General features: G+C 40.6%; 1 protein-coding gene across 1 annotated transcript in view; it reads right to left on the reverse strand.

Annotated features, from left to right (window-relative positions):
• Positions 1-22865, reverse strand: part of ltn1 (listerin E3 ubiquitin protein ligase 1) — a 223897-nt gene that overhangs the window by 143382 nt on the left and 57650 nt on the right. The window contains exon 6 of the mRNA XM_039744932.1: positions 3241-3421. Coding sequence (XP_039600866.1) covers positions 3241-3421 — 181 coding nt within the window. The remainder of the gene's footprint in view (positions 1-3240; positions 3422-22865) is intronic.

The following is a 22865-nucleotide window of genomic DNA, read 5'->3' on the forward strand; positions in this document are numbered from 1 at the left end:
CAATGATCGACTTCATGGTTGTGTCATCTTGTAGCCCACATGTCCTGGACACTTGGGTGAAGAGAGGGGCAGAGCTGTCAACTGATCACCACCTGGTGGTGAGTTGGCTTCAATGGTGGGGGAGGATACCGGTCAGGCACGGTAGGCCCAAATGTATTGTGAGGGTCTGCTGGGAACATCTGACAGAGTCACCTGTCAGAATCAGCTTCAACTCCCACCTCCGGCAGAACTTCGACCATGTCCCGAGGGAGGTGGGGGACAGTGAGTCAGAATGGGCCATGTCAACTGCCTCTATTGTTGAGGCGGCTGACCGGAGCTGTGGCCGTAAGGTGGTCGATGCCTGTCGTGGTGGCAAGCCCTAAACCCACTGGTGGACACTGGTGGTGAAGGATGCCTTCAAGCTGAAGGAGGAGTCCTAAAGGACCCTTTCGTCCTCTGGGACTTCAGAGGTGGCTAACAGGTACCGGCAGGCCAAGCGGAATGCGGCTTCGGTAGTTCCTAAGGCAAAAACTTGGGCGAGGGAGGAGTTTGAGGAGGCCATGGAGAACGACTTCCAGATGGCTTCGAGGAGATTCTGGTCCACTGTATATGGTGGGGACGGTGCGCTGTTGACCTTGACTTGGGACGTTGTGGGTCAGTGAGGGGAGTACTTCAAAGACCTCCTTAATCCCACTAATATATCTTCCAATGAGGAAGCAGAGCCTGGGGACTCAGAGGTGGGCTCTCCCATCTCTGGGACTGAGGTCACCGAGATGGTCAAAAATCTCCTTGGTGGCAGGGCAACGGGGTGGATGAGATACGCCCGGAGTTCAAGGCTCTTAGATCTTGTAGGACTGTCTTGGTTGACAAGCCTCTGCAACACTGCATGGACATCGAGGACAGTGCCTCTGGATTGGCAGATTGGGGTAGTGGTCCCCCTCTTTAAGAAAGGGTGTGTTCCAGCTATAGAGGGATCACACTCCTCAGCATCCCTGGAAAAGTCTATTCGGGGGTCCTGGAGAGGAGGGTCCATCAGATAGTCGAACCTCAGATTCAGGAAGAACAGTGTGGTTTCTGTCCTAGTCGCGGAACAGCAGACCAGCTCTACACCCTTGGCAGTCCTGGAGGGTGCATGGAAGTTTGCCCAACCATTCTACATGTGTTTTGTGGACTTGGATAAGGCGCTCGACCGTGTCACTTGGGGAATCCTGTGGGGGATGCTCTGGGAGTATGGGGTACCGGACCCCTGATAAAGGCTGTTTGGTCCCTTTACAACCGGTGTCAGAGCTTGGTCCACATTGCTGACGATAAGTTGAACCCGTTTCCGGTGAGAGTTGGACTCCGCCAGGGCAGCCCTTTGTCACAGAATTTCTAGGCACAGCCAGGGTGTTGAGGGTTTGGTGGGCTCAGGATTGGGTCACTACTTTTTGCAGATGATGTTGTCCTGTTTGCTTCATCAGGCTGTGGATCTTCAGCTCGCTCTGGGTCGGTTCGCAGCCAAGCGTGAAGCAGCTGAGATGGGAATCAGCACCCGCAAATCCGAGACCATGGTTCTCAGCCAGAAAAGGGTGGAGTGCCCTCTCAGGATTGGGAGCGAGGTCCTGCCCCAAGTGGAGGAGTTCAAGTATCTTGGGATCTTGTTTACGTGTGAGGGAAAATGGAGCGTGAGATCGACAGGCGGATCGGTGCAGCGTCCGCAGTGATGCGGGCTCTGCATCGGTCTGTCGTGGTGAAAAAGGAGGCAAAGCTCTTAATTTACCAGTCGTTCTACGTTCCTACCTTCAACTATGGTCATGAGCTATTGGTAGTGACCGAAAGAACAAGATTGCGAATACAAGCAGCTGAAATGAGTTTCCTCTACAGGGTGCCTGGGCTTTCCCTTAAAGATAGGGTGAGAACCTCGGTCATCCAGGAGGAGCTCAGAGTAGAGCCACTACTCCTCCGCATTGAGAGGAGTCAGATGAGGTGGCTCGGGCATCTGATCAGAATGCCTCCTAGACGCCTCCCTGGTGAGGTGTTCTGGGCACGTCTAACCTGGAGGAGGCCCCTGGGAAGACCCAGGACACACTGGAGGGACTATGTCTCTCGGTTGGCCTGAGAACACCTTGGAATTCCCCTGGAAGATCTAATAGAAGTGGCCAGGGAGAGGCAAGTCTGGGCATCTCTGCTTAAGCTGCTGCCCCCACAATCTGATCTCGGATAAGCGGAAGAGGATGGATGGATGAGTTAGTATTGTTGTTCTTCCTGGCTAATATTTCCATCATAAAATGAGCAAACATTCTCCACCTCTCTAGACCAGTACTGCATGATGTTTTTCACTCCACGTGATCCAATAAAAGCAATTTCAGTAAACAGACATTCATTGAAAATGAATGTTAAAGATAATATATAATATTAATTGGTCAAGCTGTAATTTCAGTTTGTGGATGTGTAAAAGATCTTTCCTGTAAAGTTGATCATCAAGGGGCAAATGACAAGGGAGTTATGCATATCTGCCAAAACATGATGGTGACTTTGATTTAGTATGGGAGCAAGAAACCTAACAGGGTAAGAAGAGGGTATAGCTTTTACCCCTTAAAACGTGATCTGTGTTACAGTAGACAGTTTTACTAGCTGTGTTCAGGAAAAGCAGCCCTTTTTATATGTCAAGTTTTCAGTTCAAATTGTACTGTCTTTTTATAGTGAACACAATCCCAATGCAAGTTATTGTTCTATTTTTACACAGTTTACATTCAGAACTTGTAGGTTTGGTGACTCACTAAGATCAGCAGTGATGACTAATTTTTGTCATTTAAAATTCATGGAAAAAACTTGTGGCTTAAACTCCAATTCCTGATCTACTGGCTATACACTCGCTTTGATCCAGGGTTTCATAAAGCAGCATCATAATAAGGCAAAAGCAGTAGTCATTGTTAAATATGCGTACCATGCTTGACTAGGCTAATTTGAAAAATGTAGAAAGTTGTATATATTAAAACCTCCTACTGTATAATTCCGCCATACAACAAAAAGTGTTAACATTCCCATATTTTAACGATATTTGCATGTCGGGTTAGATCTAAGGAAAGGAACATTTAACCACAGTGCAATCATGAAAAAGGGATGAACATTTGATACATGTATCTGTGTTAGTTAGGCTTGGTTTAAAAGAAGAATGGTTAGACATTGGTTAAATGTTTCTGCATATAAAATACCATAAGGACAAACTGCAACAATGAACTTTCAGTTTGATAAAATACAACTACAATAAGAGATACATACCTGTGCAGATTTGTGTTTACTGTATTTCCAAAACTTGCTTTGGGATATAATATGCATAAGCTTCTCCTCCATTTCATCAGCATCTGACTTTGACAACAAAGTTAGCAATTTCTTTAAAGCTAGCAAGGAACATGTCACAACTCTCAAGTATTTAGCTTCCCTTTCATCACCTGGAACAGTCCTGCAATTAGCAAGAACCAAATGATTTGATTTAAAATTATATTCTAAGTAAGAACCTTTCAATAACATATTTTATAAAATATTTTAAGTATTATCTGACAAATGCCATTATTATAAAGCCTTTAATCACACATGTTCAACACTGTCTTCAGAATTTTTTTGATTGATAGTCACCAGTTCATACTTGTTAAAACTTCCAATATAATAAATTCTGCAGTCTGATTTTGTAAGTTGCATAAATGTTCTTTATTTGCGTGCATTGCAGATCTCTTGCTTTTGTATTTTAGACAAGTATTACACAGTTTGTTGTAAATTTCATGACGTGTTCACATGGAATGCTCCCAGAACATATACTTAACATTTTCATTTTTGATGAAGGCATTCAGCTTCTGGATGTGAAACAATCTAATGTGTCTGTTTAAAGAAACATGACTAAAAGAAAGACTTTACTAAATGTGTCTGTTTAAAGAAACATGACTAAAAGTAAGACTTTACTAGGAACTGCAAGCAGCAGAGCAATTAAATTAACCAGCACAAATTTAACTTAATCAGAAATCATATAAACCCAGTAAGATCATTCTGCTAAAACCTTTAACTTAATAAGTGGTTGATTGTTAACACTATTTCGTAGTTATACATGACATGGATGAAATAAGAATAATCACCTCCAAATACAAGATCATGGCTCTCTATCATGTAAAAGACTGGGGGTTAGCAGCTGAAGATGTGTCCAACAAGGCTCATAAAAGGACCAAGGACACATTGGAGACACATCTCTAAGATGGTCTGACAATGCCCAAGTATTTCCTAAGAGGAGCTAAAGATAATTATTAACGCTTTCAGAATCTGGTTTAATCAATTTAGTCTGTTGCCAGTTTGTCCCAAGAGAGGAACACCAAATATTTGGTTTCTCTTTGCCAGCATTTATTTACAATTACAACTCTATTATTGAAGTTCCATTGTAGCGATCCAGTGCCACTCAGATTCACACCGTTGAAAGTACGGTGAATATATTTTTTTTTTTTTGTGGTGATTCCAAGAATTCACCCAGCCTTGGCCCAAACCACACTCACTCACAGAGAGAGACATGAAATCCAATAATTAAAATAAATGAATTAATAATATATTAAAGTAAGTATACACTACAAATAATCAGATAACCCTCCCTTTCCCTTACAGCAATAACAACTACAACACACAACAATAAACACCTACAAGAATGTCCATGAATTACTCATCCACATGGAGCTTGGGGGGTGGCAGATCCTGTGAACTGTAGAGGTGAATATAAAGTTTGTCCTACACTTCATCCTGGGTATGACGTTAATCTGCATCCAGCCCTGCATGTGGGCTCTCCAAACTACAGGGAAAAACTTGGAGGTTGGTGGCAGAATTGGCACTCCAGCTACCATAAAAAACCTCACACTGTTCCACTCCATCTGAACTACTGTGGTGCTGAGGTGTCACCCATATCATGGCTGCACTCAGGTCCTAATCTGGGATCCTGAGTTGGTTTGTCATGTGGTGGGTGAGGCAATGCGCTGTATCAGCATGTGCTCCTAACCTCTCTCTATCTCTCTACCGTTTCTGAAGCATTTCATGATGAGATGTGTGGGAATGCTCCCTCCGAAGAAGACGATGCAGATGGGCATGAGACAAAACTCAAATCCAATACAACAGTAATAAAAGACAACCAGGTAATATCCACTCAGGCAAAACAGCGACAGTGCTGACAAACAACGGTGCTCCTTCTCTGTTCAGCTGGCTCTCTCTTTAAAGTTCCCGCCTGCCCTTCTTGTCCCCATTGCAGACGTCCAATACGGGCAATGCCCCTGGAGCTTCTGGGAACTGGAGTCCATTAAGTTGTATAACTTCTACAACATCACTGAACAAATTCACATTCACCTCTTAGCTACTAAATCTGTTTTACTGATCATTATTTACTATCTCATAAAAAGTGGCAAGTGGCAAACTATTTCTACAATCAGTTGATTTTTATTTGGAATTCTTAACTAATCGTCTAGCAATTTATCATACACTAACACAATGGATCATATACTGAAAAATCTTGTATTTGTCTTGTCAGTTATTTAATTCATCTTGTGAAGGGTGCTGCCTAAAATAAAGATGAATTAACTTACATCTTTTTCTTTACTGCAGATATTCATATATATTGTAATCCAATGAGGAGGGCAAAAGGTCTTTCAAGATGAGCAAGATTAGGCATTAGGCTAGAAGAGTAACAAAAGCTGTGACATTAGACTGAAAACTGAAATGTTTATTCAGCACAACACTGAAGACTGTAAAGCTGTCCAACAGCAAAGAAAGATAAATAATAGACAAACTTTCAAGATCTTAAGATTTATGCCCTAATACATTTAAAATAGTTGCAGAATCAATATCACCATTTTGCTGTGGATATATTTTTAACCACATTTTATATCTATTTCAGCATCTAAAATGTTCCCCAAAACAACTGAAGAGGTACGATTTTGTATAACCAATTTCATTCAAATTTATCAGGGCACTGTGCTAGTAACGACCAACAGCAGGACTGTCTCGCTCCGTCTTTTGTTACATTTTTTTCTTTCCTTTATATATGTCTGCCTTTTCCTATTCTTTTCTGAGAGTTAAGGGTGTTGCAGCAAAATAAACAAATTCAGAATATTTACTCTTATCGTTAACATTTTGATTTACTTTAATCTGACCTGGAGTCTTTGTGCTACCCTTTTTAATCAGCCTGCATAGATTACCTACATCAGACAGTACCTTTTCCAGTGCAACTTATCTGAACACAAGTATCTACCATTCAAATTCTTAAGGAAACTTAGCACTATTATTAACACAGTAACTTGTTATTAATAGTTGCATAACTATGAAAGAATGATAAAAGGGGAAAAGAGGTGGCATTTGAGAAAGACCTGAAAAAACTGCATGGGGTTCGACCTTCCTTACCAAGTTCTACAATGGGAAATGTTAAGTCTCTCCAAAATAAACAGGATGAACTTCGGGTGTGTGCATGCTTTCAGACTGATTACAGAAATACCTGTATTGTGACATTTACATAAACCTGGCTGAACGAAAACGATTTGGATGACCACTTGATGACTGATGGATTTGGTGCACCAATTCATTTGGACAAAAACTCAGCCATCACTGGTAAGTCACAGAGTAGAGCTGTCTGCCTTTAAAACATAAACAATGTTGTAAGAAAGTGATGGCTAGAGAGAAGTGAGCATGAAAGATTTTGAACGTCTGTCTGTCTGTCTGTCTCACTGTGCCCTGTTCATTTGACCCTGAAAGTTTACTCAAATTTTCATAAGGATAATGTATACTCACCTGAGGATGATGGTGACCAAAGCCACAAAAGCCATCATCAGAGAGATACAGAGGCTAAAATCGCTGTCTTACAACCCTCTGGATTCTAGTTTGGGTGACTTTAACTAGTGTTCACTGAAGAGAACACTGCATAATTATTAGTTATTTGCCTAACTTGTTACAACAGAATGCTTGATCAGTTCTAAGGGAACATCAAAGAAGCTTATTAATTGAGAGTAAATCTTATGCTGTATATATCAGATCATAACTGTGTCAAACTTATTCCAATCTATAAATGTGTTTTTAAAAGAGAAAGGACAGAAATTACACAAATAAAAATTCTGAACAAGGATTTCAAAACAGCTACACAGATGCTCAACTGGTCAGTGTCTAATGAAATGTGTTTTGTCATTGATGAACTGACTGACACTGCAAGCAGTTACATGAAATTCTGCAAGGACACCACAATTCCAGTGAAATCACTCAAAAAATACTCTAACAACAAGCCATGAATTACCAGAGAACTAAAAGAAATGATAGCTGAAAAAACGCGTATTTTAACATGGAACATTAACAGAATAGAATGAGTTATAGAAGGAGGTGAAACATGAAATAAAGTGGGCAGGTTTTTGCTTTGGAAATTAGGCAGCAAAGGAAGAGGCTAAGGACTGGAGCTAGTTGGTCAGTACTTCTTTGACCAGAATGATGTCAAAAAGGTCCTTAAAAAAATTACAATCAAAAAAGTGTTGGTCTGGACAAAAAAAGTAGGTGTCTGCTTCACTCCTGTGCAGAAAAGCTCTCTCTAATAGCCATCACTCCACTCTATATTGGAAATGTCTTTGGATTACAGCAAATATCCACCTTATGAAAACAGGCAAATGTTATTCCATTAGCTAAAACTACACACCCCAAAGCATTTTAAAAACTTAATTAAGAGTCAATTACTTAAGAAAACACAGCCCTATCTGGACCCTTAGCAATCTGCATAAAAAGAAAATAGAGGGGTGAAGGATGCTGCAGCAACATTTCTGAATACTGTAGGAGCACTTGGAATGATAAAAAAAAACCTGCAAGACTGGTGTACATAGATTTTTATTTTGTTCTTTATTTCGCCTTATACAACTTCTTGTACTGGGAATTTGATAGTTTTCGCATACCACTTGGAGTCAGAGCACAGGCTCAGCCATTGTACAACGCCCCTGGAGCAATTGCAGGTTAAAGGCCCAGCAGAGTAGGATCTCTTTTGGCAGCAACAGGGATTTGAACCGGCAAGCTTTCAGATACCAGCACAGATCCTTGGCCTCAGAGCAACCACTCCGTTGCTTGACAATTTTTAGTACAATCCAGCCCCACATTTTACCTGATAAACTGCTTGGTCATTTCTGTTTGGACCATAACTTAGTGGGAGAGATTCTAGACTTTTAAAAAAAAACAGAACACAAAGAGTAAGTGTTAATGGCTGTTTTTCCGATAGCCTAAATACAGTATATCTATCAGTAACCCCCTCCACACCAAGGTTATGACTTCTTTTGTTTATCTTGCAAATAAATGACCGAAGAAGTTCACACAAGAATAGACAAATACTGAAATCACCAGACAACTCTTGTCATTGTGAGGCAGCACAATGGTCAATGTTAATTTATTTACAGAGCACATTTAAAACAATATCAGTAATGCTATAGCCAAACTGTTTTACAATAAAACATACAATAAACATAAATAAATAGGAATAATAAAAAAGTACAATAAAACGAAATAAAACCAGCAGTGAGTTAAAGTAAAGAAAGAAGGTGACTAAGAGTAAAGCAACCATCAGCATCACTGAAGGTCACTAAAAGCCAGAGAACAGAAATGTGTCTTCAATTTTGTTTTAACACTCCAGGATCTAAATCTGCCTTCTTTAGACAAGTTCGCACCACTGCATGTTTAAAAGATGAGGGCACAACCCCCTCACTAATAGAAACATTTACAACAGCAAACAAAAATGGACCCAGAACGTAAAAAGCTTCAGCATAACCAGTAGCAGCAATGCCAGAGTGGATAGTATAAATTTTGCCAATTAAGAATGAAAGGAACTGCTCACATGAAAGAAAAATACTATTTAATCTCATTTCTGAATTGGAATAAACAGCCGCATTAATTGCATTAAATAAGATGATAGGTTTATTAGAATTAGAGGAAACCAAATCAGCGAAGTAATCATGTTTAGATTTCTTAACTGTATCCTGGAAGTTGAACAGAGAAGTCCTAAAAATCTGCTTAGATACAATCAACCTATCTTTCTTCCTAAGCCTTTCAGCAATTCTACAGGTGCGGCGCAACTGCTGCGTAGTGTCATTAAGCCAAAGAGTAGGTCTTCTCTTTTTGCAGCGTATCTTGATGGGAGCAATTGAGTCTAAAATTGTTTTAAATGATGAATTTAAAGCTAAGACAAAAGCTCCAATGCTATCACACTAGCCTTGTTTAACAAGACTGAGAATATGGTTTTAAAATCTATACTAATAAAAGGTAAAGCCCTCACTGACTGACTGACTCACTCATCACTAATTCTCCAACTTCCCATGTAGGTAAGAAGGCTGAAATTTGGCAGGCTCATTCCTTACAGCTTACTTACAAAAGTTAAGCAGGTTTCATTTTGAAATTCTACACGTAACGGTCATAGCGGTCAACAACGTCCGCCATGTTGAACTTTCTTATTTATGGCCCTATCTTCACAAAATTTGGTAAAATAAATTAAAAGTAAAATTATTGGTTCACATCAGTTTTTTGTCGCTGAACTGTATTAAAAACAGGTGAGAAAGAAGGCAGACTCAATTCTGTCAGATAGTAGACATCCTCTTTACCCTAAATTTCAGTTGTTGTCATCAGGCTGCAGATTTAGGTTCTGAGGGTAAGGGGCAACAGATCTAAGAAGCATTTTTAATTTTATTACAAGTAGCAATGCTGATAGATGGTACATTCTGAATTATTACTTTGTGTATTTCTGAAATTAATTACCTTTTTTTTTTTTAACTAATTTTGATTGTGTATGCATATATTCGATAACACTGGTTGTCAGTTGTCATTTTATTGGATCTGTGTAACAATACCTTGTTTTTGTACTTTCTTGTTGCAAACACATTTCTCTCTGGGAAAATAAAGTCTGCTTAACCTAACCTAAAGTAAGTGCTGTCATTATCAACTAAATTGTTAACTAGCTGTCCCCCGCGGCTGACAAACTTTAAAAATCAGTAAAAAAAACAGGTAACACTAGCTAAGCGGTGGCAAGGTACATTCCAAAACGCAGAAGTACAACGACTCGAACAGAGGCTGGCACAAGTGAGGAGGGCCCTGCCTGGCTCTCCATTCCTGATGTCATGCTTCCCACTCCCCTCAACCCGCAGCCTTTGTCTCGGATTAGCGCAAATATATTGCTTCTAAAATGGACTTTCTAAGATAGTGGGACAAATATTTATAAAATGAAAAAGTTTGCAAGGTATTGTGGATGGGTACATACCAGCTTTATCTACTCCCTGATTCATTTGTTTGCATTTAAATCAAAGGGATAGTGTCATTCTCCAATTAGATATTTCAAGTTCAACCTCAGCCTCTTAGCTTCCTGAAACAAATGAATGTGCTATGTAAATAAGGAACCTTTTCTGTAACCTGTAGTACAAGCTGTCAGAAGATGGCTATGCATGTTTCCTCGTGTTTGCCAAAAAATTATAAAGCACTACTATGAAGGTAAGCTGCACTTTTACGTACAGCTCTATTGGAAATCAAATTTCCTAAACTCAATTTCCTCTGTATGACATTATATGAAAACACTAACACTCAACCTTTTTTATGTGAGTGTTTTATGGTACCGGTCAAAAGTTTTACAACACTTCAGTTTTTACAGAAATGCATGCAATTTAATGTTTTACTGTTTTTGGTAGGCATCAACCACAGCATACTAGGAACACCCCACAAGACCTGCCGTATGGGAGATAGTCTGACCAAGTTGTCCTGCCATCTCAATTTGTCCCTTGTCAAAATCATTCATACTCTTAGATTGTGCAGATATTTCCTGTTTCCAACACATTACCTTCAAGAACTGTTCACTTGCTGCTTGATTGCCATTGTTAGAGAGCATAATATTCACTTCACCTGTCAGTGGTTTTAATGTTATGGCTGATATAGTTATCAGTGTCATATCGGGTGTAAATTTATGGTACTTGTAAAAGTTAGCTTTTTTCAATTTTATTCTCTCAGTCACGTTCACGTTCTCCCCCATCACCCCATCCTGATCTGACCCTAACTAACAGCACCAGCATAAATTTACACCCGATCTGACACTGGTCGTTTTCAAATAATATTGCATTAGTGCGATGATGCTTTTTGAGTGTGAGCACTGTGAGAAGGAGCATGCGGGTGGCCGGTTGCTGTGTGCTACAACATGCTTGACCTGGCAGTGATCAATGGACATGAACTGTACAAGGTATGCAGGGGTCCACTGAGAAAAGAAGAGTGTTCTTTGCTTACCTTGCAGAGGAACTTCGTTGTCACTTCTTGCAAGAAAAGGCGATGGAAAAAGAAAAAGAGGATGCAACATCAACAAGCTTCTGATCTAAGACCGTCACTTCCCCCAGTAAAGCAAACTCAGTCAGAGTCAGGTGCCCCTTCAATGTAATAGGAACCACAGCATATAGAGAAGTGTGTACATTGCAACAGGTACACGTCATAAATGTAGGAAGGACGGCCCTTGGGTGTGTGGGAACTGTTAACATTTGAATTTGATTATTATATAGAAAGAAAAAACAAAACAAAACAAAAGAAACACCACCATGCACCAAAACCTGGGGACTGGGCAAGAAGAAAAAAAAAACAAAAAACGCAGTCACTAATTACAACACCAAAAAGTCATGTGAATGAATATGAATAATGTTGCATCAGTGCTACAGTGATTTCCGAAATGTACTATAAAGGTCATAAATTGAAATATTCCAAATATCTCTATATATAATATCCAAATAAGTCTCTGTTTTTTTTTGTCAGTGCACCTTTGATATCATGGACCATAAGCTGCATGCTAATTCAGTGTGAGCAGGAACAATCAATAAAAATGAATAAAAAAAATCAAGTGACAATGAGATCAGAGAATTACCAGTTCTATTGTCTCAAAACAACATTCACATCTATAGTTATTCCCAGTTTCAAATATTGTATGTTGTATCATGGTCGTGACTGAGAAAATAAAAGTGAAAAAAAGCCAACGTTTACAAGTACTATAAATTTACACCAGCTGTTACAGACACAAATCAACGTATGTTTTTATTGTATAATATTAACAATAAGAGCAGCTCACTACTTAAAAAGGTAAATTTGCGAGGGAGCTGGTTTTGAACTCGCGGCCTCTTGATTGCAAGTCAACAGTTCTTACTGCTGCACCACGAAAGCGGTCGTATTGCACTTGCACCTTTTGTGAAAGTGTTTATTTGATATTTGGACTTCAGCCTTCACCAGTTCATGTCTAGATTTTGTCATTTATTACTAAAACATGAAAAACTTTTCTGTTTTAACGGTGTGTTTACATAGATTGTTGTAGACATGGAACACACATGAAATGATTTACTCTGGGTACATCCTTCCTAGATAATCAATGCTGGAACTGGGAGAATTTCTTGCTCTTTCTACGGCAATGGGGGGATGGTATAGCAGTCTGCCTGCGCTTATCAGCACATTTACAAGACAAAAGACACTGATGGAGAGGTGCGAAAGGATTTAAGACTTTTTTCATTGGCTTTGGTAATTCTAGTGTTAAGGGTTCCATCCAGGTGTTGATGCCCTTACCACCTCCAAGCGGCAAAACATACCAAAGCGGAATTTGAGATTAAACGTAGGCTGGAACTAGGTGTAACTGCTGAAAGTCATAGTCCCTAGTCCCGCCCAATCATACTGGTCCCTAAGCCCGATAGAAGTTGGAAGTTCTGCAATGAATTCCGTCGACTTAATCAAGTCTCCCAATTCAACACTAATCCAATGCCGTAAGCGACCTACTTGAACTACTTGGGAAGGTGAAATACTTGACCACTCGACATAACAAATGGGTAGTTTCAGGTTCCTTGAACAGATTCTGCAAAGGCTAAGACAGTGTTTAGCACCCCTAATGGACACTGGCAATATCGTGTTCTTCCATTTGGATTGCACAGGGCACCTGCCACCTTCTAATGTCTGGTGAATAAAGTGCTGTGGCCCCACAATTCCTATAGTTCCACCGTACTTGAATGATGTAGTTATCTATTCCAATACATGGAAGAAACATGTACAGCACATTAAGGCTGTGCGGAAGCCACTTGGAGAAGCTGAACATCAAATCAATCATAAGAAATATTTCTTTGGACTGATCGTGGCCAAATATTTGGGCTACCTGGTGGGTGGAGGGTCAGTCAAACCACAGTGTTCCAAAGTAGATAGCCATATTGAAATAGCCCCATCCAAAAATAAAGCGGCAGGTCCAAGCCTTTCCTGGTTTGGTTGGGTAGTACCACCGGTTTGTACCATGGTTTTCTGTGAGAGCAACACCTTTGACATATTTTATAAAGCAGTAGGCCCCTAACAACGTGATATGGGATGATAAAGCTGTCACTTAATTTTGTGACCTGAAGTAGGCCCTTACGTCAGCAACTGTTTTAATGGCTTCTAACTTTTCTCTGCCTTTTATCCTCCAGACTGACGCTATGGACACAGAACTGGGTGCCACACTGAGCCAAAGTGTCCAGGGTGTCAAACACCTAATTGTGTTCCTGAGCTGTAAATTGCTGGATAGTGAAACCAGGTATGCAGCGGTGGAATGGTAGGCCTTGGCAATGAAATGGGCAGTCACACAACTGAGGTATTACCTCTTGGGCGGGGAGTTTACCCTTGTCACTGGTCTTGCCGCTTTAATGGATAACAGTGCATGAGGAGTCCAACCCACGCATACAGTAACTTATTGGTTTTTGAATCTCCAACCTATAAGTTTTCTGTCCTTCATCGCTGGGGTACTCTTGTGGCCAATACCCAATAGTCTTTCTTGACCTCTCAGTTAGGGCCACCTGACCCAATGGGTCTAGACTTGACCGTGTCAGTCAGGCCATCCATCTGCGGATGATAAGCCATGAAGTAAAACTGTTTAAATCTGAATCTTTCACATAGCTTTTACTCCTGGAAGCAGGCCAACAATATCTAATCCCACCCACTCAAAGGGGACGTCTAAAATAGGCACTGACACAAGGGGTGTCCTGGCAGGTCTGTGAGCGGAACCTATTTGACAGACAAAATTGCTTCACATCCCAGTGCATTCTCACTCAATAAAAGTATTTAGAAATATGTTCCTTCGTCTTTTCCGCGCCAAGGTGACCCCCGCCCCCAAAACGTGACTATGGGCAAATTTTAAAACCTCAGTATGCTCTCTCGGTACTACCAACTGCAGAAAACCATCCTTAAGTAAAAAATGTAGTGTTTTAAAATTCAGATCCTCTCTCTCCAGATAAGAGTCATTTGTAATGTGGGCTTGTCAGAATGCAAAATCCAAGCTTTTATCGGCTTGTTGTAGGCGAGCAAACTCCGTCTGGATGTCTCTGCTTCCTTTGTGTTCGATGCAGAATCACACTTGCCTCCCACAGCTACTGTGTCTGATGCAGCATCACACTCACCTCCCACTGCTACATCGTTTGGGTCCATATTGAGTGTCTGGTTTTGGGAGGGTGTTGGTGCATGCGAAGGTGTAGAAAACTTTGCCAGCTGTCCTGGTTCTTCACTTGAGGATTCATACCCCACCTCACTGGACAACTCTGGTTCAATTTCAAACCCAGTTCCTTGACTGACACATTGCACTCGAAAGGGTCTCCAGGTATCCTTCTTTGAATCAGGTCCACTAAGCCCTGGATCTGTCCTTGTACAGGACAATCCGGAACAATATGTCACAGACAAAACTGGCACCCCTTGGACATCGGGCTCACAGCTGTGTGGAGGAGGATCTGCTGCTTCAGGAAGTCATAATCTTTGAGCCTTTTGAGAGGGAGATTCCGTACAGCTTGGAGGGCTTCTCCGGTTAAAAGGGGGACAAAATAGCTGCCCAGGCTCCCCTGTCCCAGCGCTTCAATGTTGACATGCATTAAAAGCAGAATAGGAAACACTCAGGGTCATATGAGGGAGCCATCTTTGGCAGTACATCTCATGGCTGTGCCTGGACAGGGGCAGCCCCGGAGGCTCATTTTGCTCCGTGGGTTGATGTACTTCTTGGGGAATCCATCGGTGCAAGGACCCCACTCCTGGTACTTTAGCAAAACCAGCTTTATTCAACTTGAAACAGAAATATCAGGGTTATTTATTGCAGCAGCAGATACCACTCTCCTACACACAGACACAGCAATCAGACAGGGTTGTGGTCAGGTTAGTGGCAAAGTAATACTGTTCCCTGCCTTCATAATATTCATTGCATCACCCATCAACAGCAGGTGCTTACAGTGCGAATACGATTGGCTTGGAAACGGAAAAGGAGTCTTCCACAGACACGGCAACTGCGCTTCAGGACACTCTTCGGAGTCTCATTCCATTGTGGATGTCCCAAAAGAGTTTAGTAAACCTCACAATATACTATATTATATATATATATATATATATATATATATATATATATATATATATATACACACACACGTATATATATATATATATATACACAAATATATATATATATATATATATATATATATATATACATATATATATATATATATATATATATATATATATATATATATATATATATATATATATATACATATATATATATATATATATATATATATATATATATATATATATATATATATATATATATATATATATATATATATATATATATATATATATATATATATATATATATATATATATATATATATATATATATATATATACATATATATATATATATACATATATATATATATATATACATATATATATATATATATATATATATATATATATATATATATATATATATATATATATATATATATATATATATATATATATATATATATATATATATATATATATATATATATATATATATATATATATATATATATATATATATATATATATATATATATATATATATATATATACTAGCAAAAACCCGCACTTCTGCCTTAAAATTTTTATTAAGAAGAAAATGAAACCTTTTTAAACTGAGGGAAAATATACCAATAATTATTTGTTATGGATCTCTTTGTATACCACATTGTGAGTTCGGCCCTCCAGTTGTAATATGACCAAGCTGTGCATATTCTTGAGCATGCAACGTACAGTTGGCCATGTGAAAAGTAATTTTGTTTCAAATCTCACAGCTTGGATGTCTGCTGTCATAATCAGTTTGACTTTCATGGTTTGTTTCAATTATGACAGTATTTGTAGGACTTGTGTTGAACAGACATTCGGCATCTGTCAAGCGTTGTAAGTATACAACTGGTTTCATCGATAACTTCACATTCAGCTTTTGAGAGTTTAAACATTCATAAACATCAAAGTGTCCACTACTGAAATCATCACCTGTGAATCTAAGATGTTTAAGAGGCATTGGCGGTTGTCGAAAGGTGTAAAATATTTGGCCATTTCGGTACACGTGAAAGCGACAACCGAACAATTCAGCGTCAGCCATCAACTCACATGCAGATCCATAGGTGAAAGGCTTAAGCATTTCACTCTTATAGTGCTCCTGTGTAGTATAATTATCTCCTGTACCATCATCAGTCCACACCTTGAACCTGTCCCAGTCATTCAATACATAAGACACAATGTTCCTCCGGATAACAAGAGTGAGCCTGATACGGCCGTGCAATATGTAACAAACCAAATTTCTTGAACATGGGCCCATAAGTAACAAAGACCGTTGTTAGCGCAGGGAAGCCGCCTACCAAATTTCATGAAGATGGGACCATAAATAAGAAAGTTCAACATGGCGGACGTTGTTGACCGTTATGACCATTACCCGTAGAATTTCGAAATGAAACCTGCTTAACTTTTGTAAGTAAGCTTTAAGGAATGAGCCTGCCAATTTCAGCCTTCTACCTACACGGGAAGCTGGAGAATTAGTGACACTGGAAAGTTCAATATGGCGGCCGACAGTGGCGTCATACCACCAAAATAAGTACGTATATTGGTTTCGGTTAGCGCAGGGAAGCCGCCCAAATTTCGTGAAGATGGGGCAATAAATAAGAAAGTTCAACATGGCGGACGTTGTTGACTGTTACGCGTAGAATTTCGAAATGAAACCTGCTTAACTTTTGTAAGTAAGCTGTAAGGAATAAGCCTGCCAAATTTCAGCCTTCTACCTACATGGGAAGTTGGAGAATTAGTGATGAGTGAGTGAGTACACACACACACACATATATATATATATTGTGAGCTGGTGGGCTGATTGCACCCCAAGAAGATACAGACACTCCTGGGAAAACCCCAACCCCTGAAACACAGACTACCCTCACATTGCTCCTTACCTTCTCACTTGTGCTATAACGCGTAATACAAGCCTCACGTGATACCCCGCTAACTTAAAAGCCTTGTGCAGTGCCTGTCAGTTTTGGAATGGATTGTTTTTTTCTCTCTCGGAACTGTCATCTCTGACTTGTCATGGAGCACGTTTAAGAGTTTGAAAAAGAAACAAATGTTTGTTTGCAGTGTTTGAATAAAATTCCTGTTTTCTACAACCACCTGTGTCTCTGTGCAAATCTGTGACCCAAGCGTGACAAGTGGTACCAGGAGTGGTTGCACAGATGGATACCGCCGAAGACTTATTTCAAATGGCTAAAAGTTATGCACTTAAAGACTGGAAACTAAACATGGATGACCCAATTCAAGATTTGATACATAAAGTGCACTGCTGATTTGAAGGAGACGTGATGGGAAAAGTTGTCATGAATATACTACTGACCGGGATACCTGCAGTTCTTCGAGATGAATTTCTGTGTCATGATATTAAATCATTAACGATTATGTCCAGACGATTGGAGGGTTCACAGTCCGCTTGGAGAAAGAGCGGTGGATTTGGTGCTGCTTCGCAACCTGTGAACGAACATCCAGGACAATCTCCTCACTTCGATCGACAGCTACAACATCGACAAGCTGCAGGACCTGAAAATCGAATGGGGTCAGGTAAGACCCAGGGGAATCCAGTCATAGAAGAGATGCCTATTTCTGAGGAAACGGCAACAGCGGGCCGAGGAAACTGTGGACGTCGCAGAGGATATTTTTCGGAAGCGGAGCCGACCGTAGATGTTTCTGGTGTGATCAACTCGGCCATTTGGCAAGAGAATGTCGCTTGTCTCCAGCTCAATCAATGGAAGTTGGACTGGCCGAGGTTTGTTGCGCAAATATTACATATTCTTCGGATAGAAAAGATGGCTTGTTGATCCCGGTGAAATTGGGGGGCAGAGAAATCTCAGCATTGTTAGACTTTGTATTGTGTGGCGAGACTGTCTTGATGAACGATGTCTTAGAGACTGTGAGACTGTAAAAATACGCTGTGTACATGGTGATGTTAAAAATTATCAGACATTACTTCTTCCTTTAACTTATAGGGGTCGCCACTTTAAGATTTGGTCTGCCGTTTCAGACTCGTGCCCATGGCCATTACTCAAAGGACGGAGAAATGCCCTTTTTCCTAAACTGATTAGTAAATGTCAGGGACCAGTAATCCAGTCCAATATTGAACTTAGTGTTTGCGGGGGAGAAGAAGAAAACCAAGACGAAGAACTGATAGCGGCGGGGGAAAATCTAAAGCCCAACTTAGATATTGAACCCGATCTCTCCAGTGAGACGGAGGTCACCCCCGACAATTTTCCAGAATGGGCTGGTCCTTCTACATCTTCCCAGATTGCAAACACCTCCGAACACAAACCGAACAATCAGATTTTGTGCATTTGCAGCATACTAATTGGAATATGCATTTAAACAGGCTCGCTCTGCCAATGACTCCTTATTACCAAGAGCTTGATTCCGTGGGTGTGAAAACCCCGCACTTTATAGAAAAGGACGGTTGCCTTTTCAGAGTGATCTCAGGTCATTTAAAGGGGGAATTTATTGAACAACTGGTTGTACCTGAAGCACATAGGGAAACTGTTTTGCATCTGGCACATTCTCACATCTTGGGAGGCCACCTCGGTGCTGACAAAACAAGAGAGCGGTTATCAAAACGATTTTATTGGCTTAATATGGGAAAAGATGTTGAACGGTTTTGTACTTCATGTCCAGACTGCCAGATCGTCTCTGCTTATAAGCCTCCTCGGGCTCCCCTTTGTCCTATGCCCATTTCGGAAGTTCCCTTTCAGTGGAACTGATTAGATATTGTAAGCCAGGGGTGGCCAACCAGTCAGAGACCAAGAGCCACATTTTTTACTGTGTTACCGTAAAGAGCCACATCATACACAAGGGCACACATAAACATCACCCATCCCTTCCTCACACACACCTCTGCTCAGCCAGATTTATTGTAAATGCCACACACCAACATTATAATGACAGAAATTGACTCCTACAGTACTAAAACCACAGGCCAGTCATTTTCAATAATGAACATTGTGTGCACGGTCTCACACACACAAATTCTCAGTTCAACCAAGTCCACAAACAAAAATATAATAATTTACAATACCGTTTTTCTTTTACTATGCATGTTGCTTAGTGGGACGTCTGGCATTCCTTGCCTTGAACAATCCTCTTCAAATCTGGCTTGTATTCCGCTGTTGCACCTCACAGTGCAGTGCAGCGGCAGGTCACCTGAAAGCCCTTGGTCCAGCTCAGCGATGAGATTCTTGAAATGCCTGTGGTTAAGTGCATGTGTGCGGATGTAGTTCACGATTTCCATCACAGGCTTCATGACGTTGTCTAAATTCAATGATTTAGACTCGAGTTGCTCGCTGTGGATGATGCAGTGGAAATTCCAAAACTTGGGAAATGTTTGGTCAGCTTTGCACAGCCCCTCAAGCCCGTTCACAGATCCGATCATGGCTGGCGCTCCATCCGTGGGTATTGCAGTTAGTTTCGGTATGGGCAGATTTGCTTTCGCAAATACAGCCATCATTTCTTTCACATCTATGCCACAGGTTCTGTCTTTTAATGGCACAATATCAAGGAGTTCTTCTTTGATCACACAATTGTTTGACACAGATAGTGCAAATATTGCCAACTGAGGCTTGTCTTGTATGTCACAACTCTCATCCAATGCGACACTAAAATACTCACATGCTTGAAGGTCAGAGTGCAACTGTGATTCAATAGCTGTGTTAATGTCCAATATTCTGTGTTCAACAGTGTGGCGGGACAGTTGGACGTCTGATACCATGCATTTTAGTTTGTCGTTTTCAGGAGACAAGATTTCAACAACGTCACTGGCGCATTTTTTTAATGAACTCCCCTTCATTGTATGGCTTTTTAGCCCATGCAATGTTCCAAGCCAGTTGATACGATGCAAGTGTTATGGTCTCTGAGTGCTTCATAAATTTTCAGATAAACTGTATCTGCTTTTCTGCCTGAGTTTTCAAAGTGACCAAAATTCCTGGTCGATGTTAGCATGGAGTGAGCTGAAGTGGCGCTGAAGATTTGAAGTTTTGAAATGCGCTAATGATGCCTGACATATAAGGCAGAATGGCTTGCCATTACATTCAACAAAAAAATATAAACTCTCCCACTCTGTTAAAAACATCCTGTGTTGTTCTTCATATTTTCATTTTGCTGTGCATTTTTTCCCTGCCATTTTGAGAGCGAACTTGACACAAATTGTTTACTTAAATGATGTTGCCCCTACTAGGAAACTTTGCAGTATTTTCACCTGACGCACATGTACATTTAACGAAAATACCGTATTGAACTCAAGCAAAGCAAACACAAACATTAAAAAAAACACAAACACAAAGTTTGATATGAACGTAAGAGCCGCATGAAACCAGGCAAAGAGCCGCAGGCTGGCCACTCCTGTTGTAGGCCCTTTATCTAAGACTAAGAATGGGTACTAATATTTGCTGGTGTTGGTTGACTATGCAACACGATATCCTGAAGTGATCGCCCTGAAAAAGGCCAACTCCCCAGCTGTAGCCAAAGCTCTGCGTGATATTTTTACTCATATTGGTATCCCTAGAGAAATCTTAACTGATCAAGGCACACCTTTTACTTCTCGCATGATGAGACAATTGTGTGACAGCTTTGCTATTAAGAAATTGAGTACCACTGTTTACCATCCACAAACGAATGGTTTGACTGAGCGATTTAACAAAACTTTGAAACAGATGATCTGGCGAGTCGCTCATAAACATCCCACAACCTGGGACACTGTCCTGTCTTTTGTTTTGTACGCGGTGCGAGAATCACCACAGGCGTCCACTGGCTTGAGTCCGTTCAAGTTGTTATTCGGCAGGCGGCCGCGAAGCATCCTGGATGTTGTACGAGAGGAATGGATAGGAAACGAGAGAGCTGCTCAAGGACCAAGCTTTTCAGATCGGCTAATTTCATTGCAAGACAGAATTTCTATGCTTTACTCTTTTGCTGTGGAGCATCAACAACGAGAACAGGAAACTCAGAAGCGTCTTTACGATAGGCACAGTAATCTCCGTGAATTCAAACCTGGTGATCGTGTTTTGGTACTGGTTCGTGGCGACCCACACAAATTCTTAGCTAAAAGGCAGGGCCCCGCCATTATTGAGGAGCATATGAGTCCGATAAATTACAAGGTTAGAATACCAGGCCGGCGCAAACCATTCCAGATTTTACACATTAACCTCTTGAAGGAATGGCACGACCAGCAAGAGGTTAACACTCCCTTGGCTGCTGTTTCTCAGGCCGATGTTACCATTGGTAACGATCTTACTGACACACAAAAGACAAAACTGTTATCTTTGATAGAATGGAACAATGATGTCTTTTCAGATTTACCAGGCAAGCCTAACATTACAAAACATAAAATCACTACTGAACGTGATGTTTGCATATAGATGCAGCCGTTTCCGGATACTGGAAGCGCGGCGAAATATTGTGCGCGAAGAGGTAAAAAAGATGCTGACATTGGGTGTAATTCATGAAAGTAAAAGTGACTGGTGCAACCCGGTTGTATTAGTCCCAAAGCAAGACGGTTCGGTTCTGTATCGATTTCAGACACTTGAATAAGGGCTCTAAATTCGATGCTTATCCCATGCCCCGTGTGGATGAACTGTTGGAAAAACTGGGACAGGCGAGCTATATCTCCACGCTAGATCTCACGCAAGGCTCTAGAGGCCTTTAGAGGCTAGCAGTTGTGAGAAAACAGTATTTACGACTCCTGACGGACTTTATGAATTTACAAGACTCCCGTTTGGTCTTCACGGGGCACCTCTAACTTTTCGGCGTATGATGGATCAGATCCTGCATCCTCATTCTGAATATCCCGGAGCATACCTTGACGATGTCGTGATTTTTAGCAATGATTGGAAAACACACTTAGAGCGGCTTCAAGCCGTTCTTGAAAGCTTGAGACAGGCTGGCCTTACTGCTAACCCTAAGAAATGTAAACTGGGCATGTCCGAGACTCATCACTTAGGCCACAGTTAAGGAAAATAGAAGAAATGCTTGTTTACCCGAGACCCAGAAACAAGTACGCCTTTTCTGGGGCTTGCTGGTTACTACAGAAGATTTATTCCAAATTTTGTACATAGAGCAGCTCCTCTTACAGAACTTACTAAAGGCAAAAAAGACAGAAAATTGCAAACGTTCTTTCAGCGATTTAAAAAAAGCATTGTCTTCTTACCCGGTTCTAAGGAACCCGGATTTCACAAAAGATTTTATCTTACAAACAGACACAAGTGCATTTGGTGTGGGCGAAGTCCTTTCATAGATTTTTCATGGAGAAGAACATCCAATCACATATTTGAGTAGGAAATTACTTCCTAGGGAACGTAATTATTCTACAATTGAGAAAGAATGCTTGGCAATTAGGTGGGCTGTGGAAGCGCTTCGCTATTACTTGTGGGGACGAAACTTCACTTTGGTAACTGATCATGCTCCACTTCAATGGTTATACCGACAGAAACATACAAACTCTCGCCTAATGAGATGGTTTCTGGGCTAACAACCTTACAGTTTCACAGTAA

This window comes from Polypterus senegalus, chromosome 2 (assembly GCF_016835505.1).
Source record: "Polypterus senegalus isolate Bchr_013 chromosome 2, ASM1683550v1, whole genome shotgun sequence".
Classification (NCBI taxonomy): Eukaryota; Metazoa; Chordata; class Cladistia; order Polypteriformes; family Polypteridae; genus Polypterus; species Polypterus senegalus.